Source organism: Polyodon spathula, chromosome 9 (assembly GCF_017654505.1).
Source record: "Polyodon spathula isolate WHYD16114869_AA chromosome 9, ASM1765450v1, whole genome shotgun sequence".
In the NCBI taxonomy this organism is placed as follows: Eukaryota; Metazoa; Chordata; class Actinopteri; order Acipenseriformes; family Polyodontidae; genus Polyodon; species Polyodon spathula.
Window position 1 is genome coordinate 34046210 of NC_054542.1, and position 19504 is coordinate 34065713.

Genomic DNA, 19504 nt, shown 5'->3' on the forward strand with positions numbered 1-19504 from the left:
TTTGTGATATAATTTTATACATAGTTAATGATGTAGCGATCTACTGTTCCTTTATATGTAAACCCTCAGGCATCATGGTATTGTTTATTTATCCATGTATTTGTCTTTATTCTTCTGTGCTGTACATTATCACATTTTATTTCTTCTAATAGTGCCAATGTGTAGGTTATTCATGTTATGCTCATTTTTTTGTTGAACTACTGGTTCATTTACTTTTATTTATTATCTTGGATAGGGGATTCTGTATTTTATATGTTGTACCTGTCTGTCATACATATTTTATTTTGTTACGTTTTTGGCAAAATATACCATAAACAAGTTTGGTAGTTTAGCGTAACAAATTTCTTATGACTGAATAACTATTTCTCTATTTGCAATTGATGTATAGTGTAAATATTGGATTATGATCATGTGCTCAACCCTTACGGCTCTGGAGCCTGTACTTGCACCTCCTGCCTCTGATTTGAAATCTGAAAAAAAAAATTGAAATCTCAATATGTTGAGATAACATCTCAAAATATAGTCCTTGGAATTTGAATGAACTGGAACAATTTTGATTTGAAGAATGGTAAAAAAAAAAACAGAAAAAAAACACATCACTAAAGAATCATGCCAAAAGCTCTTGAAAAATATCCTAATCATTTAAAAGATGTTATAATTGCTAAAGGTGCCTCAACTAACTGTTAATTTAATTTTCCTTGTCAGGGTATGAATACTTTTGAATAAGCGTTTTTGGAGTTTTGCTAAAAAATTGCTGACACAAATAATTGCTGTAACTTTTTTTTTCTCATCCACAAAAGCAAAACTTATATTACAAAATATTTTTCTATAATTCTTTGTTCTCAATTTTGTAGAAACTATACATTTCCATTGGGGTATGTAAACTTTTAACTACAACTTCTCTCTTTCTCTCTATCTATCTATCTGTCTATCTATCTAGAATCTCCAAAGTTAAGTTTCTTCATACCTCTCTGAAGTATGTCTATAAATGGATATTAAACTAGAATTCTTGTTTAAGGCATTGTATGAGGTATAAGAAATTGGTGATTGATGTATTCTGCTTCCCATGACTGTCTTTAAGGTATGGACTCCAAGCTGAATTTACAAGGGAAACTTGTGTTTGATTAGAAATTGTCTTGAGCACTGGAATGAGTAACGAGGCACAATTCTTATGGGCCTTTTCTACGATACCCTTTTTATCTTCTCCAATTAAGAATTGTTTGTCACTGGACTTAGCATCCACTTGCCGACACAAGATCTATTAAAGTCAAGATTAATAGCCCTGCCAGCACTCTTTGTACCAGGACTAGGCAGTGCAAGAATTAGGGAAATTAGGAGTCTCAAACATTTGAGTAGGCAGCAATCATGTTCACTTGACTGATGCAGCCTAACAGTATTTATCATTGGCTAAAGTGACTTTGGAAATTCAATATGATGGTCGTGCCTATTACTGTTCAACAACCTTTGAGCCATGTAGTAATAGTGCCCCAGATTAAAATAATTCATAAAGTGGTTACAAACACTTAATCGAATCCTATACATTTTGAGCTAGATTCTCAAAGAAAGGAAACCTCTGCCAAACCAAATAAACAAACTGACTTGATTTGATTTAGGGTATTGTAAGTAGTCTGAATTAAATTATTTGTATAAAATGATTCATTACCGTCAGCCAATCAGCTTCCAGCTCCAGCGGTCTCTAATAGATGGTAATTGCCCGCTGGAACGTCTCGGCGCCAACTGTGAATCAAAAGCCTTGTTCACACTTAGTACAGTTTGTTTCGGTATTGAATATACCAGTACGAAACCACTTTCTGTCCTAACTCACTTTTCAATACAGCACAGTACCGATACAGTTGCGATATACCACATTCAAGTATGTTTAAATCGACAGTGTTGGGGTTCTGAACTCGTTTCCATGACGACGCTGTCACATCTGTTTAGAAATGGATCAGTTATTATGTAATACAGCATGCTTTTCCGTCCCGTCTATGTAGTATTTTGTTTTGGCGTTTGGTCATTATTAAGAGATGAGCAAAAGGATGAGACAAATAGAAAGGCAAACAATGAGCCGTCTTTAAAAGCATGAGGTTGTGAAGACAACGGGCTTGCATCACGGCTTTGGGAATGCATGTGTTTTTATTTTATTTTTATTTTTGCTTTTTGATATTCCCTCACAATGGATTTTATTTTAGAGTGGCACTGCTCTGCAGTGCGCTTTACCTCACAGTAATCATCACTAATTTTGTGGAGATTATTTTGTCACGTATTTTTGCCATTTCTGCTCACCGTAAAATTTTAAAGCTATTTAAAGTATTTAAACTGTAAAGCAAGACGTGCGCGTGCGTCAGAATATCGACTGAACCTTCTCGATACCGTGTCGGTTTACCTGTCCACACTTAAACTGTTCCGAGTCGTACTGAAACAGTACCGGTTCGAAACCTGCTTTTTTTTTTACTTTAGTACCGAGATACAGTTATATCCATAAGACAGCCATAAGAACTCGTCTGGACATTTTTTTTTTTTTTTTTTTTTGCTACGGTTCCTTAGCTATACCGAAATAATAATAGTAGTGACAGCAGGGCAAAATTTAATCCGCGTGTATACCGGCTTTTTAAAAATTACTTTCCTGCTTGCAACTAAACTGACCACATGACAAACTACCTAAACTCTGTCTATTTATGCAAATATTGATTTTTTTTGGGCTCGTATCAGTACCAGAGTGGGTCAATTCACCATCCTTACCTAGAACACCCGCCATCTACTGCTGTTTTAAACCTGCTACAAATCCCTAGTACAGTACTACAGTAACAATACAGCAATGCATATAAACGTATTGGAGAATGAGCTTGAAAACCTAGAGCTGCAAAGAAATGAACTAAGCACAAGAAACAACCCAAATGGTTAGTATCAATCGTGTCTGTAAAAGGACACCGTAATGAAAGTTCAATTCGCAGCTATATGACCGCAAATGTTCAGCAAAAACACAATTGGTCGACTGGATCCTCCACAAGACTCAAAACCAACCAATCAAGCAGTGAATCCTGTTCCTGTCACTACAGCACCAGCCAACCCACTCTCTGTCCGCTCAAGTGACGCTCCAATAACAGGCAGCTTTCAGACTTTATTTTACGCAGACTGTTCCGTAATTGCTGCGTTCATTTCTCAGGCAATGTCCAGATTATAAATACGGGGTTAAAACGCTAACAAGTACTAATACAAAAATAAAAATCGATTTACTAAATAAAAACAAACTATTCACTTTTATATGTATGTCATCCTTGTTTTTAATTTTTAAAAAATGTTAATGACTTTTTTTTTTTCGAACGTCTTTACTCAGCGGAAAGGTACCCGACGAATCGATTGAAGTTAAAGGTAAAGGTATAAGGTGTGTGTGTGTTTTTTTATTTATTTTTTATTTATTTTTAAAGAAAACAACGACAGATCATTTTTCTAATAGCGATAGTTCACGCTCGATGATGGCACAACCGTGTGATTGACCATCACTTTTGTTAGTGCCCTCGTCTTCGACTCGGGACGCATAACTTCCATCGCGGGCAAAAGTATCACAGTAGAGCCATCATCGACATGCACTATAGCTTAAATGCAGTATTACTTCAATTTGGCGCCGCCCACGAATTAAAGACGTCCTCGTATTGACGCCGCTATCAATAAAAACACATTAAGATATATTTTTCTCCACCAACTGAAAAAAAAACACAGTAAACAAATAAACGCGCAACATTGACTATGTACATGTAACTCCCCCGAAGAGACGGGAGTCTCAATCTAGCACGTAAATTACAAACTAATGTACAATTGAATGTCCCACGGTGTTCCCCTTCCCAGCCACATCCCTACCTCTAACTGGTATATATTGAGAATTATTCAGTTGTTACTGCCTAGCTGAATGTAATTAATCAGGGTTCATACAGGACAGAAAAAAAGTGGTTTGTTAATGCGCCCTAACTCTATGTGTATTAGAGCTGCATAAAACAACTGCAGTAGGTGCTCAGTGGATTGACATGCAACTAATGATCGCTTGTCGGCCGCTTCCATATTGTTTGGTGTGAAGAAGAACTGTATTCCTCTATTTTTTAATGCAGAATAAAAGTAAGCAGTTTACACAAAGCATAAAAGATGGATCCCTGCAAAAGGGATAATTCTGTAATTTCCCGGATAAGAAATATTAACTTTTAAAAACTATATGTATCAAAGTTCAATTACAAAATCGACCTGTGTAAGTAGCTAAATGGTTTATAAATTATTTGGAGGAGTAGGTCTATCGCAAAGTTTATCTTGAGTTTTTGTGTTTGGTTTTGACTCCTATGTACTCTGGTTAAAATAAAAATGAGTACGTTTTTTTTTTTCCCATTACAGCATGTTGACTCTGCTTGTAGACAATCCATTAAGTATTTAAACGTAAAGATTTCCCATGTTTTGTTCTTTTTTTTTTTTTTTTAAAGAAAAAATATTAATACAGAACTAAAAAGAAAAAAGGTCTTAATCTGATTTATTTTCTTTTTTATTGCTTATAATTGGTAAGTAGCTTATTCATTCTAATATAAACTGCTTTCCGCAAAACAATTTCAGCGAACAGCATTTTTTTATATTCAACACATTATACTGTTTTACAAAGCAATGCCATTTTTCTATAGCCTGTTTGAATCGTATTGCCCCCTGGATTTGTGCTACCAAATTTGGAGTTATTTGACTGAACAGTTTTCAAACACAAGCAGTTTGTCTCGGCTGCATTCAGAGAAATTTCTAGTCCAGTTCAGACAGAGGAGTGGGCATGAACAATAAGCGACCCCTACTTTTTAACATAAAACTCTTTTCAACAGAAGCAGGAAGGCCCACAGCAACAAATTAAATTGAACTGACTTCACAAAAGAACACATCATGTTTTAAGTTACTATCATAGTGTGAGAAACTGCTTCTACAAGCTATCAGTTGTTTTACTATAAGGAATGACGGTTCAGCACATTTGCACAAATCCTCAACAGAGCAGCTACAGTCGGTTTTGACAAGGGCAAATTTTGCTACTTCTGTATATTTTTTTCTTGATCAACAGAAATGAGTCATTTCTCTTAAAGTGAGATGCATAGCTTGCATTGGTAATAAGCTTGCCATCCATTACAAATCTATTATAGGCCCTGCATTTTTTGTTTTCCAGTTCATGGCGTAATCTGTCCTCCACAGAGAAGGATTCAGTTAAACTCAAAATACTATATGAAGGAGTACCTAAAGCTGTTACGCCATCCACAACACCAGCAGCCTTGTCAATTTTAACTTTTGTTGAACTAAGCTGCTCAAATATCTCCAAAAGATCATCAGCCCTGGAAAAATGTTTTTGATATGTATGAAATTAGTGTGTTCAGTTACTTTCCAAAATGCTTGAGCATGGTTATTTTTTTTTGGGCTGTCAAAATATTGTATAGTAGTCACTCGACAGTACTTGCACACTAAAGTTGTACCTTTTTTCCTTTGTTGTCTTCAACAACGAAATCCCTGTGGTCACGGGCACATTCTTCTGGGGTTTTTGTCTGTAGGCATTTTTTTACATTTCGCCACAATTTTAAATCCTCCGTATCTTAACAGCAATACATCTTTAAATCCCACCAACAAGTTTCCTTTCCTGATTGGAATCTCATTTTAAATCTTGCAAATAGAGTCTCCAGTAGAAATGTAGGAATGTGCTGTCACTCAGTAGTTTAAAGTATTCAAAATGAATCGATGATAGTCAGTACTGGGAAATGTATTTATTATCTTTATAGTAGGTTTTATTTTTTAATGGGAAAAGGGTCTCCCTTTTTAGATTATATATATATATATATATATATATATATATATATATATATATATATATATATATATATATATATATATATATATATATATATATATATATATACACATACACATACATACATACATACATACATACATACATACTGGCGAGAGAGACTAAGACAACTACATAACCTTAAAATGCAATACCATAATGCTTCTCAGATGAAAGGTCAAGCAAGACCCAACTAAAAATCAGCCTTTCCTTGGGAAATATTTTCTAACAATAAATGGCTGTTAGCCCTCTGATTTTGAGTATTACCATTTCTCAGAAAACAGCACAGAACATGTCATCTATGAGTACAGTCAGAAAACACCAGCATCAAAACAATGGTCATCTTTATCGTCTATACATAGATAGGAGTACAGTATATATATATATATATATATATATATATATATATATATATATATATATCTATATATAATAATCTACCCCTGTATGGGGGGACATATGGACAATGTGGGAGGTTACAAGGTAATTACATCCAATTTTCTAGTACAAACGTCGAGATATGTTCGTCTATTCATGCAAACATGATTACTTTTGAGGACACACACTGTGTGTGATTAGAACCCTTATGTAGTTGGTCATCAACCAGATACTTGGTAATTAACATTTTAAATCTAGTCACTGGTGACCATGGAAAAAATTATATATCTGTCACTGGTACCTTTTTAAAATATATCAGCAAGCATTTTTGAAAAAAAAAAAAAAAAAAAAAAAAAAAAGATTCAATTTGTCTGTATAATAATCTTAGTAATGTTGACACTTGGCCACTGCATATAATGGGCTTCCGTTAGCTTTAGTGGGATTATTACAGAGAGCAATATCTGAGATACAAGTGTTTTTGGCATCTCTGTTAAGATGGGACAATATGTTCAGTTTATTTGAATTTATAATATGAAGATCCAGGTTTATTTCTACAAAAAAAAAAACTGGGTCTTTATGCATGATGTTAAGCAACATATGGCATTTTCTTGGGATGAAGATTTTTTCTTTTTTTAACTATGACAAACATGTAATAAAATGTATTTTTCCTTTATGAAGCATGTCGTTTTTATTTTTATAGAGATGTATATTTAAATGATATCACAAAACATGAAAACAATGCAATGGACTTCATGAACGACAGTGAACCACGTTAATAAAATTCGTACAGCATTTCTGAGGCTATAAGATTTACTGACTGGTGGAAGCACTTTAGGAAAACCCAATAAATGGAACCTTTTTACTCTAAAATAAAACTAAACACATTTTTCTTTTTTGGGCAGTCTATTCAGATAGCTTCTAATGCCCAATTTCTCCCTTGCACAAACGGTTTTCCTCGTGTTCAGAGTGAATTACTTTAGACATTCCCCGAAAGGTGTCCCTGATATTTGAATTCACATTAGTGAAGGGAAGGATAAGTCAACCTTTCTTTAAAAACTGTTGTGTTTCTGAAAGGGGAATCCACCCACTAATTTGCATACGTAATCAAACTGTTCCTATAAATATCCCTCTCGTCTACGCCTCCTTGTCGTTTCTTTGTTTGGTCCTCCTCCTCCCCTGCCTCCACCTTGCAACGCGCCTTGTCTAGGGGGAAGGTGTCCCAGAGTGCCACTTATCCTGCCACCTGGCATTTTAATATACATTACATCATAGTTCGGCAAGCGTATATGGGCGGTTATCGAGCTCCAGTGGACGAGGCCACGGGCAACTATATTTGGTTTCATTATTGGGCATGGGCATTTGTCAAAGGCAATAAAGAATTGTTCATTTCAAATCTTGTGGATGTCTCCTATTCTGAAATCAAGCTACATATAAGCAACATATCTTCAATATGTCTCAATTCAAGACCACATACATTCAGTTTATTTTCATAAAACAAAAAGATCACCTAAACAGCCTCTTGACAGGTATATTTTTGTATAGTTACTGGACCTCTTGACAAATTAAGAATTCAGTATCAGAATGGCTTGTGAATCTATGATCGTGTTTATGGTTAATTCCTGCTAAAGCAATACCCCAGTCTTGTAAAATCCTGATTTAAGCCTCAAGGTGCTATTACTGTGTCTGCATCTTTTGTCATAACTGTCTCTTATTTACAAATAAATCCATGATAAATATATCATAAATCCATTTTTCACATAGCCATTAGAATTTCAAGTACAGTACTGGATGTGAGTGACTGTCACCTGCAATGAATATTTATGAGGAATTAAACTTGGCTTGAGCCATATTGAGCACCCTGCATTAACTGCACACATGCATTTGATTTGAGACCAATTGTTGAAAATTACAAAAGGGACAGATTGTTTAGCACTTTTATTAACATGTTCAATAATATATGTGCAATAAGGACAATGTTAAGTCCAGCAGAACTCCACATGCACGCGCACAGATATTAATTGTTTTCAGTCGGTTCTGGTCAGATCAATTTAACCCAGACTTTAGAGGTTGAGCGACAGTGTTGTTTGGGTGGGAGGGATAGTGCTTACTGTAGATTTCCTTCCCTTCAAAAGACTATTAGTTTTTTCACACATTTCATTGCATTATTTTTCTTGACACGTTTGAATGTTTAAGCTCCTTAGTAGAGGTATTTAATTAACTTTGACATTGTTCATTGTTATATTAGATAATTGGCTCGTGATCACACTAAATTGGCCACAGCTAGATTGCTGCAATCGACTTCATTATGTTGGATTAAAGCAATTTTTGCCTATTAATCATTTATTTTATGGCATTAAAAGCATTTAAGGTTGTTAAACTTTGGCAACTCCTTTTGTCACATGGTAACTCAGGGGGTCTGCATTCAGCGCATTGCATATTAAGTTTATATTCTTAGTTATCATTTTCAACACAAAAACAACTCCAACACTTAATTGTAAGTAGTCTAAAGTTTTTGTTGTGTGTGTGTGATTGTGTCTTGTTTTTTTTAGAACTGTAAATGGTATTTCTTTCTCTCAGGAAACGAATAAACTCATGGTGATTTGAAGTAGAGAATTGAGCAGCTAGCCCTTAATCTCAAGTCTAAGTTTCTTTAAAAAAATAAAAAAAAATTCTCTCTCTCTCTCTCATATATATATATATATATATATATATATATATATATATATATATATATATATATATATATATATATATATATATATATTATAGGTGTAATTAAAGGATAACAGTTTTGCTATGGCATGTTACAAGGTAACAATGGAATCAATAAAATCAGACGGGCGTTTTGAGGGCAGTATTTGAACAATTGATTACCATTACTATTATGGAACATGTCATGGCAATGCCTTCATCACTGTTACATTTTTTAAGGTATGTGTTTATCTGAAATCGTTGTAGTGTGAAGTTTAACCTTTTGAAAGCAGGGTAAAGCGTTTCATCAGTAAACAGTGGTTTTAGAAGAGGTTTCATTAATTGGTGTCTTATCCATGCTTCATTTGCCGTTCTGTTATTGAGTAATAACAGAAGAGCTGACCTCCATAAAAAAAAATGGGAGAGCAGTGTCTGACTGTTGTATAATCAATAAAAAAGGCAAGTGTCTGTCCCTATTCACGTGTGAGTTATTTAAAAAAGAAAAAGGGTTAAATGCACATAAATAAGTTCTAAACTTGTGTTAAAGGAGCATAGGCATACATAAAGAAAATTTTAAAGACTCAAGAGTCAAAACTTTGTGAACATTTCCCATTAAAAAAAAAAAACATTTATAAGTCACTTTTCTTGTAATAAATGTAACCGCAATGTCAATTGCAGATGATACAACAAAACCAGCAATTACCCAGTGATTACAGTCATTTCTTAACAATTACTCAGTAATTACAATGTAGCATGTGTCTTGTAACATGCAGGACTAATTCATGTGTATTATTGTGTTTAAGCATTCAACAGCTGAAGCAGCATCAATATTTCACAAAAGCACTATGACCTTTTCATTTGGTGCATTTTGCATTAATTTACTTCAAAATTAATTGTAATTAAATGAGAAGAAGCCTCTTATGTGCCTCAAACTGAAACATTTTTCAGATGCTTTTTTTTCTGTTTAACTCTTCCACCCAAAAGCTTGAACTATTTGATAGCAGTCTTTGTGTTGAAGCAATCAAGGGAGAATAGTGCTCCACAAGTGTTCTATTGTAATATACTGAACATTTCTGACACACATGGTGACCTGTCATTGTCCTTACATTTCTTTGTAGAATATGGTTGGTATGAAGATGATAAAAGCCTTTTTATAGTGGTGAAAATAATGGAAAGAAGCTCTATTGTGTTTATAGTGTCTCTGTATATACAAATGTCTGGTCGTTTGAAGAAAATGCTTCATAGTTTCTGGAAACATTGCCTGGAATTTGAAATCCTTACAACAGTGGTATTTATAAGAGAAAATAGGATTCACACTCTTTCTTGTGGTTTATAGTTGCATTGTTAGCCTTGTTCCATTTTCCCTTCTAGACCATGGAAGGTGTGACTGTGGGCAATGTGTCTGTGACCACGGCTGGTTTGGGGAAGCATGCCAGCATCAGAAGGTCTGTAATCTTTCCAAAAAGAAAAGCAATGAGCTGTGCCGAAGCCCTCAAGGAGTGATTTGTTCCAATGCAGGTAATAGGAAACAACGTTAACAGGGTTTTCATTTGTAAATGACAAAGACTGTGGAACTTCATACCATCTACATGTTCAGCATGTTTCATTCACTATCGGGCATATTAACCCCATGCTTTTGAAAAGGCTGAGCTGTTGAACATAGGTGGTTTTAGAAAACACCATTAAGAAATGCAACTAATTTCTGCTCCCTCTACAACCGAGTTAGTAAATAGAAAAAAAAAAAACAACTCTTAAATCATTTTTCAAAACTCTTCTCTTCAGAAATTAAGCTTTTAGGAGGCAGGCCAAGTGGTTGAAAAATTATATTTCTTTTCGGGAATAGTAAACAGGAAATAGATAATAATCTGAAAATATACTTGTTCTGCTTCTAATTAATTGTCTTGATTATTGCACCATATTTAACATTGTTAAAGGGAAGAACAAGACAGTCTCAATTCAGCTTTGAGTTTAACTGAAACGCATTTTCCTACAGTACGTTGGTATTACGGCTGAGCACAGGGTTTAAGTCACTGCAGAGTTATTAATTGGGCAGTTGGTTACAAATAAGGTACAAGGTTGTATTGGGGTGAAAAAGTGATTTGCTTAATGGTGAAAGCAGCAGTATTTTTTTTCTCTGCAGTTCCCTATTGTGGCACTTCACGTTTTGTACATATTTTCTGCAAGGAAAATCTTCCTAATCAATTTGAAGGATGCCATCTATGAGAAGTGTTAAAATACTGCATTCTTTTTTTTTTTTTATGGAACTCCTATCAGGCAGATAATGCAAAACCACACATTGGTGTTTTCTATTAGACAGCACACTGGCGTTGAGAGCAGAGAATCTCAGTGTTAAATCCTGCCTACAGATAACCTTGATGGTGCACTGGTGCTCTGTTGTTGGATATACCATCCTTTAAGTAAGATACTAAATATCCCACCGTACAATGTCATAGAGCAGGGAATTGGCTAAATAGCCTCTAGCATGGACGACAGCAGATATTGATTGAAGATGAGCAGGCTACCCTGAACATAACTTCAGAATGATTAAATGTATCCCTTCTCATAGTCACTGAAACCTCTGATCCACAGGTACATGCCAGTGTGGGAGCTGTGTATGTGGAAACACACAGGAAAATGGGATGATTTATGGTCAATTCTGTGAATGTGATGACACTGAATGTGTAGACGATGAAACTGGAGAGATATGTGGCGGTATGTCTTTATTAAAATAATAAATATTTATTGAATTCCCCAAATAAACACACAAATTGTGATGCAAGAATACTCTCTGTTATACAACATCCCCAGCTAGTGTCTGACTTCAGTAAACTCTCAGACCAGGGTTGATGATGATACAACAAACTAACCAGATGGAGCTCAACATTGCACATACAGTAAATGCAAAATGCTGCATATGTGGACAATACTAATGCTCTGATTTTGAATATTTAATGAACAGCATTCTATAATAAAGTATGTTAGATAAAGACCAGTAATACGTTCCTTAATCAGAACACTCCATTTATGCCGGGAGGTCAGCATTTGTAATAATGTAACTTCTTTCCTGGTTGCCATTGCATAGTTTTATTTTGAATGTAATGTTGGTCAAACAAAGGAAAGTCAATATACTCATGCAGTTCTGTGGCCCAGGAATCAAAATGAGTCTTTAAAAAGGTTAAAGCTTTTGAGTTCTTAACTCCTCCCCTTTGATTATTCACTTCACCTATTTGCAGTTCTAATTAAGCAGGGAAACCTGAGAAGACTGATTTTGAATTAAAAAAAAAAAAAAAGCAAATTGGCATTTTTTGTTCTGGTCATTTTTTAGTCAGTAATTTATAAAAAGTCTGCATTGTCCTAATAATTCAATATTCTGATTCATGATGAGAGGGCAGGGGCTAATAACTACACTAAAAAGCCATGTCAGTTCAAAATGGTTGTCATATTTTCTTACTGTGAATCTGTTCTGGTTTCAGGCCATGGAAAGTGTTACTGTGGAAACTGTTACTGCATGGCTGGTTGGCATGGAGATAAATGTGAATTCCAGTGTGACATCAGCCCATGGGAGAGCAAAAAGAGATGCACGTCTCCAGATGGCAAGATCTGTAGCAACCGAGGTCTGTCTTAAAAACCACTTTAAATGCAGATGCAGGTTGTCAAGAAGAAGAACTTGATGCTAAATGAATGATCTTTTATCACGATTGTATCTATGTCTAATTTAATTAACCTGCTGCTTTTCTTTTCAAGTAAGAATTGCTTTCTTGTACCACCTCTGTCATTGTAATTGGGCGCATGTGTGTTTTTCTAGATATAAGTGAAAAGGGGTTTTCTGTGCAATGCCATATATAGTACATGCATAAGTAAAACATCAAAATATCTAATTTCAGCCTATTATGGCTTGGGTTACCCTAACTGACAGTTACAGATGAGAACATTATTCCCTTGGCTTCAGTCCAAAAGTATTACTGGGTGCTGAAAAATAAAAAGACAGTGCTGTTCTGGTAGATCCCTTCTGAAATTCATCATCACTGGAAATGCCTCTTTATAATGGAAACATGAAATTGTCCTGGGAGCATTCAGAAACATCTCTAATCTTAATCATAAGCAAATAGACTGCTTGGATTGGCACAGGATTAATGTGGTTTACTAATGCCTGGTCTATCAAATTGTGTATGTGCGTATTATATGTTTATATGTGCGTATTCATATTGTGGTAAAGGACAGCCATTTTAAAGACAATTCATTGTTTAAATGATATGTTTAAGGATTTACAAGCCATCTCTGCAGCTTGCTTTTGTACCGTTTAGTCACAAAGCCCTGTGGCCAGCTCAATGGGCGTAAATGGAAATGTTCCACTCTAATTACCTTAAAGAAATGTGAATTCACCAGTGAAACAAGAGCCCAAATAATAGCTCTGCACAAAGAAAGCTGTAATCAAAGAAAGGCTCCATTTTCAGGGGTGCAGTTTGACAGATATTGCAGCACTATTTGTAACATAAGTTTACCCTCTTGCAAATTACTGAAGAGACTTGTACGTTTGAATTAATCCAGCTCGAAGCGTCCACACAAGTGCCATTTCATGTTTAGTTGATCTTCATACATACACACACTATTAAAATAGTTCAGTTACAGTTCCTAGCAGTGGAATGGATTGTGGACTTAATACGATAGTATCCTAGCATGCTCTGCCTGTTTACAGCCTTGCAAATATGGGGCCTGTGCCCACGGAAGACATACCACTGCTTAGCATGAACATTATGGGTTGGTTTCTTAAAAACACAAGGTATCCACAATGGAGAAGGCAGAAACGGTCTCACCATAGGCAAGCTTTGCATAAGCTACGTCAACATGCCATAAATAAGACCAAGTCTCTCCGCAATTGACCTTTTACAACAAAAGCCTAAAAATGATAGCAGTGTTGATAGTTGTTCTCAACTTCAGGTGCAACTTCAGCATTTTGGGATATTGGAGGATTAACAAAAAACGCAGTTCGGTATTACAGTGTCCACACTTCTGACAAACGGTATTACCTGATGAGATCTAATGTAGAACCGGACTCAAGGCTACCCTCTGAGGTGGTCTCGAGTAAGGTATTTAACACTGTGTTGTGTAGATGCTAAACGTATTTAGCACTTTTAGTTTTAAGCTGGTTTAAAGGCTACCCTGAAAAAAGAAAAAGCATCTGCACATTTTTTGTTTATTTTGCTGGTTTATTATGACTTTATATTTTGACCCTATAAATAATGCCCTTCTCTTTAATTCAGTTACTGTACTGATTACAAGTAGCGTCAAAGTAAATAGACCAACAAAACTAATTTCAGGTCTTCAATACATGCAAGGAAACGACTTTGCTCAATAAAAATAGACATGCTCACAGAAATATCTAAATTAAAGCGAATTCCAGATATTTACACAGAGACTCCAAGCAGTAGTACTCTTCTCCCAGTCCAGATGCTTATTTTACTAGTTTTGGAACTGTGTGGTAAGCACAGCCTTCTTCAAAGGACTATGCTGTTTTTGGACGAGGGTGCCCGTGCATGTCTTTCATTTTCTCTAGGCACATTGTTTTTTTTAGCTTTGCCCTGTTTCCTTGCTTATTCAACTCATAGTTTATTTTCTGTCAATGCTTTCACATTCAGCCATTAATATGTAATTACGTGATTATCTTTAAATACTGCTTGCATTCAAAAGAGGTTTACACACAATAGCTAACAGGTAAGACAAACTCGACAAAACTTTGAGTTTCAGCTTTTTATTTAATTGAAGCATTTTTAAGGTTATGTAAGCCTGCTTGCTTATGCCTGGCAGCAGATCTGTGACACGCTGTGTTCCTCCTTCACCTGTACAATTCTCAGCAGACATTCTGAAGCGATTGTAAATCGATATTCTCCCCATAACACAAGTTATCCTGAGAATCCATGACCTTGCAAGCGAGGTTAACTGTTAAGTTCTCCATTACAGTGCAATATTAATTTAACTGAAATGTTCTTTTGAAGCTCTTTTCACTCGTCAATTCAGTTGTTTTTGTTTTAGTGGTTACTTAGACATTCTTTTCAAAGTTCAGTGGTAAACAGTTGGCAGATGGTTGCAATCCCAAATTGTTCCAGATTTAGAACAAAACCCCTATAAAGGAGAAAAAGAACACGTTAGATGTAGGAATTAATAAATAATGAATGATACATCTTCACTCTGAAGAGTTCAAAAAATAGTGCAGCACTTGATTTTATCAATTTTAGGCTTTAACTGAAATCTTGCCAACAACTTAGCTTTTGAATAATAAAAATGCACCATTATAAAATACCACATTTATGGAATGGTGTTCATAGTGTTCTAAAAACCCTTTCTAAAAAGCTTGTATTTCTCCACATATAACTATATCTCTCTTGAGAGAAGCAATTTCAGGGTCCATATAAACAGCTACCTTTTGGGTTAGAATTTGTTAACGTTCAAGGTTGAATTCATTAGGTTTGATTCACAACCACTTTTAAGGCTTGATGTGGCTGCTCAATAGTGTGCTCCTAAGAATTCTGGACATGTCTGCAGCACAACTGACAGCTGGATTTGTTTTCTAAGTTGTATTACTTTAGGGGAAGGTAAGGGGGAAACATGATTACCGTTACATCACTGCCAATACTCAGGCTTTAATGAGTGGTATGAAACTGGCTGTCATGAAGTGGTGTGTGCCTCCTACCGTTTGGATGGTTGACCTCCAAAGATCACCTGGATCTGCAGAATCTGCTGTAGATAACTCGCATGAGGGCACTCTTCCCTCTTGGCCAGAACAGCTGCCCTCTGCCAGCATGGTATTTATGATATGCTTTGGAGGTGCTTTCCAACTGACTTTAATCCAGGATCCTATGCATTGTACTTATTTCACACAACGGCTCTTTTATAGCTTGTTTTTTTTTTTCTTGAAGGAACCTGCATCTGTGGTGAATGTACATGTTATGATGTGGATCCTACAGGTGAATGGGGAGATATTCATGGTGATACCTGTGAATGTGATGAGAGAAACTGTCATTCAACCTATGACAGATATGCAGATGATTTTTGCTCAGGTAAATGATTCTATGTGGTAGTTTTGTTAGATAGAAATACATGTTAAATGTCGTTTTTACTATAGGCATTTAGAGGTGCTGTGGAGAAGGGCTTACAGCTATTTCTTATGCATGAAGGTGGTGTTTTCGTAAAGGAACATTGTGTAGCTTCGTAAGGTGTTATAAAATTGTCTGAAACCGCAAATCTTGCCCTGGATCCATATGATTGAATTTGGAACAAACAACACCATGTAACAATTATTATTATTTTTTGTTGTTCCTGGGTAGTAAGTGTTATTTCCTAATTGCTTATGCCTCAAAAGTATAGAAAATGGCTATTATTACCCACAAACTTTGCTTTTGTGACCAGGACAGTGATATTTCAAAATATCACTATTTCCAATGGGAAAACGGGCAAATGTGTGTCTTTTCGTTCACATAAAGTCAGAATAAAACAACATAACACTACAGTATAATCATAACTCTCGAAAAACTACTCACTTCTAAATCTTTTGTAGGCATTTTTGTATTACTTTAGTATAAATACATGTTATTTTGGATTCATATGTTGTTTTTTTCTGACTTTATGTGAACGAAAAGACACACATTTGCCCGTTTTCCCATTGGAAATAGTGATATTTTGAAATATCACTGTCCTGGTCACAAAAGCAAAGTTTGTGGGTAATAATAGCCATTTTCTATACTTTTGAGGCATAAGCAATTAGGAAATAACACTTACTACCCAGGAACAAAAATTGTGTTACATAGTGCAATCGATTAATAACAGTGCAAAACATGCACTACTCTTATTACCAGCTAAGCATCCTCCTAATTGCTCTTCATTTACACAAATGGACCTACTTTTCCTCCGAGCCTAATGGGACACTAGTAATTACTATTGTTTGTCGTTAGCTGTATATTTTCTGATGCTGATACTTTGACTCAGTTATGACGCAGAACTGTGGAAAGCACGGACATAAGGAAAGGAATCAAACACTGATGTTATGCCACATGTGTAAACAGGATTTGTGTGAAAGCTGACAGTCTGAAGTTATGCACTGTTTTGATAGAGATATGACTGCATAATATAAATGGTGAAGAACTTTCCATGCCTGATTTAAACAGAAGGAAAACCTAGAAAATGACTGTGGTAGATAAGTGGGATGGCTGACTTGTGTAGCTTCTTATCATTTTCAAACTACTGGGATTACACTGGATATATTTTGTTATGACAGATTCCAAATGGCATAACCCATTATGTAATCTGTGCTTACATGTAGCAGCGTTGTTTTCTTCAGGAAAATGTACGTTTTGTAAACATTGAGAGTGGCGTGAACTTTTCACCCACCTTGTGAATTATGTAGGACAATACACTGATGAAATCGGTTTAAACTTGCCCTGCACATGAGCCTTCAGTGTCCACTTTTCAGTGCGAAGTCCTATCTGGGAAGTCTTTTGACCTCACTCTGATTATAAAAAGACAATGTGTATCTGTCTCAAATCTTTAATTTTCTTGCCTGCAAACCAAAATGACAATACTGCCGGGTAGGCTGTAGCAGGTGAGTGGATTTTGTAATTAATGAAGATTTTTGGAATTGTATGTATGCAATCTCAATTCACTTAGATAGGTGGTGTCATACATTACTACTACAACACACACAAATCATGGTTCTAATTGTTTATTTTTTTCCTGAAACAATAGATGATGGTGAAATTGAATGGATTCTGAATTGGTCTCTTAAATTCTATATTCTTGTATTTATTTTTGGCTAGTAAACATACCTTGAGCCACACATGAAGATGCACAGTAAATCTGTGCTGCCGCCAGTCCATCTATTTCAAAACAGTCAGAGGGTGGTAGAACTGCATTTATTTATTTATTTATTTATTTTATTAAAAACAGAAATAAGCTATTTTTAATTATATTTTGAGACAGTGTTGACAATAGTTGGAACAAGAAAGACATTGCACTCTCAATCAAGAAAGAGAGTTATGGCACTGCCCAATGAATTTGTAAGTATAATTAGAAAATCCCTTATTCTCCAATGTATGCAATTCTGTGGCCATGTGACTTGCCTTTAGATTATTGCCTAGATTATTGTTGATTCTCGACATGTCACATGACCACAAATTTGCATAAATTGGAAACTAATATAAACTGTGTTCAACTATTCAGTAACAATCCAGGGAGAGCAGAACAATCTCTGACTTCACAAGGGTGCCAGTGCAACAGACTCCTCCCTGAAAGCACCCCTAAAAGCACAACTGCAATATAGCTGCAAGTGTCATTGCGGATCAAGCCTAAAGAAGCATGCACCGACAAGCAACAAACGTGGCCCAAATCACAGAAACCTTCAACGTTGGACAAGAAACACCTGTTTCAAACAATGCATCTGGAGCGTTGTGATTCTACACAATGTCAGGCTGTTGTGCATTTGTATCCAGGTAGACTGTGATGTCTGACTGCTAAACCAACTGTTTTGTTTTATTTTTTTATTCCTACTTTTTTTTTCCCCCCCCCTCAGGCTATGCTTAAATATTGTGCCTCTTTGCATTGTTTTGCTTTAAAAAGAAGTAGATTAGCTTGATATGTTGTCTGTTTCCACTCAAAGCCACATGGAATTCACTGCTCTCTCTTTTTATCCCTCTGTGTGCTGTGAAGGTCGGGGTCAGTGTAACTGTGGGAGGTGTGACTGTAAGGAAGGCTGGACTGGGAAGAAGTGTGAGCATCCACTGTCCTGCCGTCTATCCTTGGAGGATAGCAAAAAAAAGTGTCAGGGAAGTTCAAAGATGCCTTGCTCTGGAAGAGGTAATTAATGTTATATTCCTTGATTTTTTTTTTTTTTTTTTTTTTGTACAATTTAAAATCAGCCTGCAGACTTAAGGCTTGTTCACAGAGGACGGTGTATGTGTGACACAGTGTGATGAGCAAGCGGATTTCTAGTGTTCGCAGTGAACGCGGTGCGGATGTTGACTCTGGCGACACATGCAGCAAGACTTCAGATTTTAGCAGTGGTAGCAGGAAAAAATTGACCCGATCGACACGTTCAAAACAAGTTTTAATGTCATCTGGCAGTACAGTCGTGAGGCGAGGCATGTTGCCCTCTATATAATTAGATAGAAACTTGTCTAAAAATAATGTTAAACATTCTACAAAATAAAGCTTTAGACAGGCATGGTGCGGCACCGCTGGTCATTTTCACCGTGCGATACCGCTACTCTGCACAAGGATACACAGGAGCGGTGTGCGCTACACGGTACAGTACAGTAGTTGTCAGTACCACACTGTAGGCTATGTACTCGAATATATGGTAATTTACATTTATGGCCAAAAGTTTTGTATCGCCTAGTAGAATATTAGGATGCAGACATAATTAAGAAAAAAACTATAAACATAATTTTGATATTTTATTTAACATCATGCAATCTAAAACTACAAAATGGTATCTCGAGTCTACCAGAAACTACAATAGTAGTATAGTATTTTATGTTAGATTTCGAAGTGCCACATTTTTCAGTTCTTGGAAAACTACAAAGCGATCCGCAATTTCAATATGTC

The 19504-nt window shown here is 35.7% G+C and overlaps 1 protein-coding gene across 1 annotated transcript in view; it reads left to right on the forward strand.

Annotated features, from left to right (window-relative positions):
* Positions 1-19504, forward strand: part of LOC121320696 (integrin beta-like protein 1) — a 90933-nt gene that overhangs the window by 18838 nt on the left and 52591 nt on the right. The window contains exons 3-7 of the mRNA XM_041259266.1: positions 10283-10429; positions 11501-11623; positions 12385-12525; positions 15826-15966; positions 18608-18754. Of these exons, the coding sequence (XP_041115200.1) occupies positions 10283-10429; positions 11501-11623; positions 12385-12525; positions 15826-15966; positions 18608-18754 (699 nt within the window). The remainder of the gene's footprint in view (positions 1-10282; positions 10430-11500; positions 11624-12384; positions 12526-15825; positions 15967-18607; positions 18755-19504) is intronic.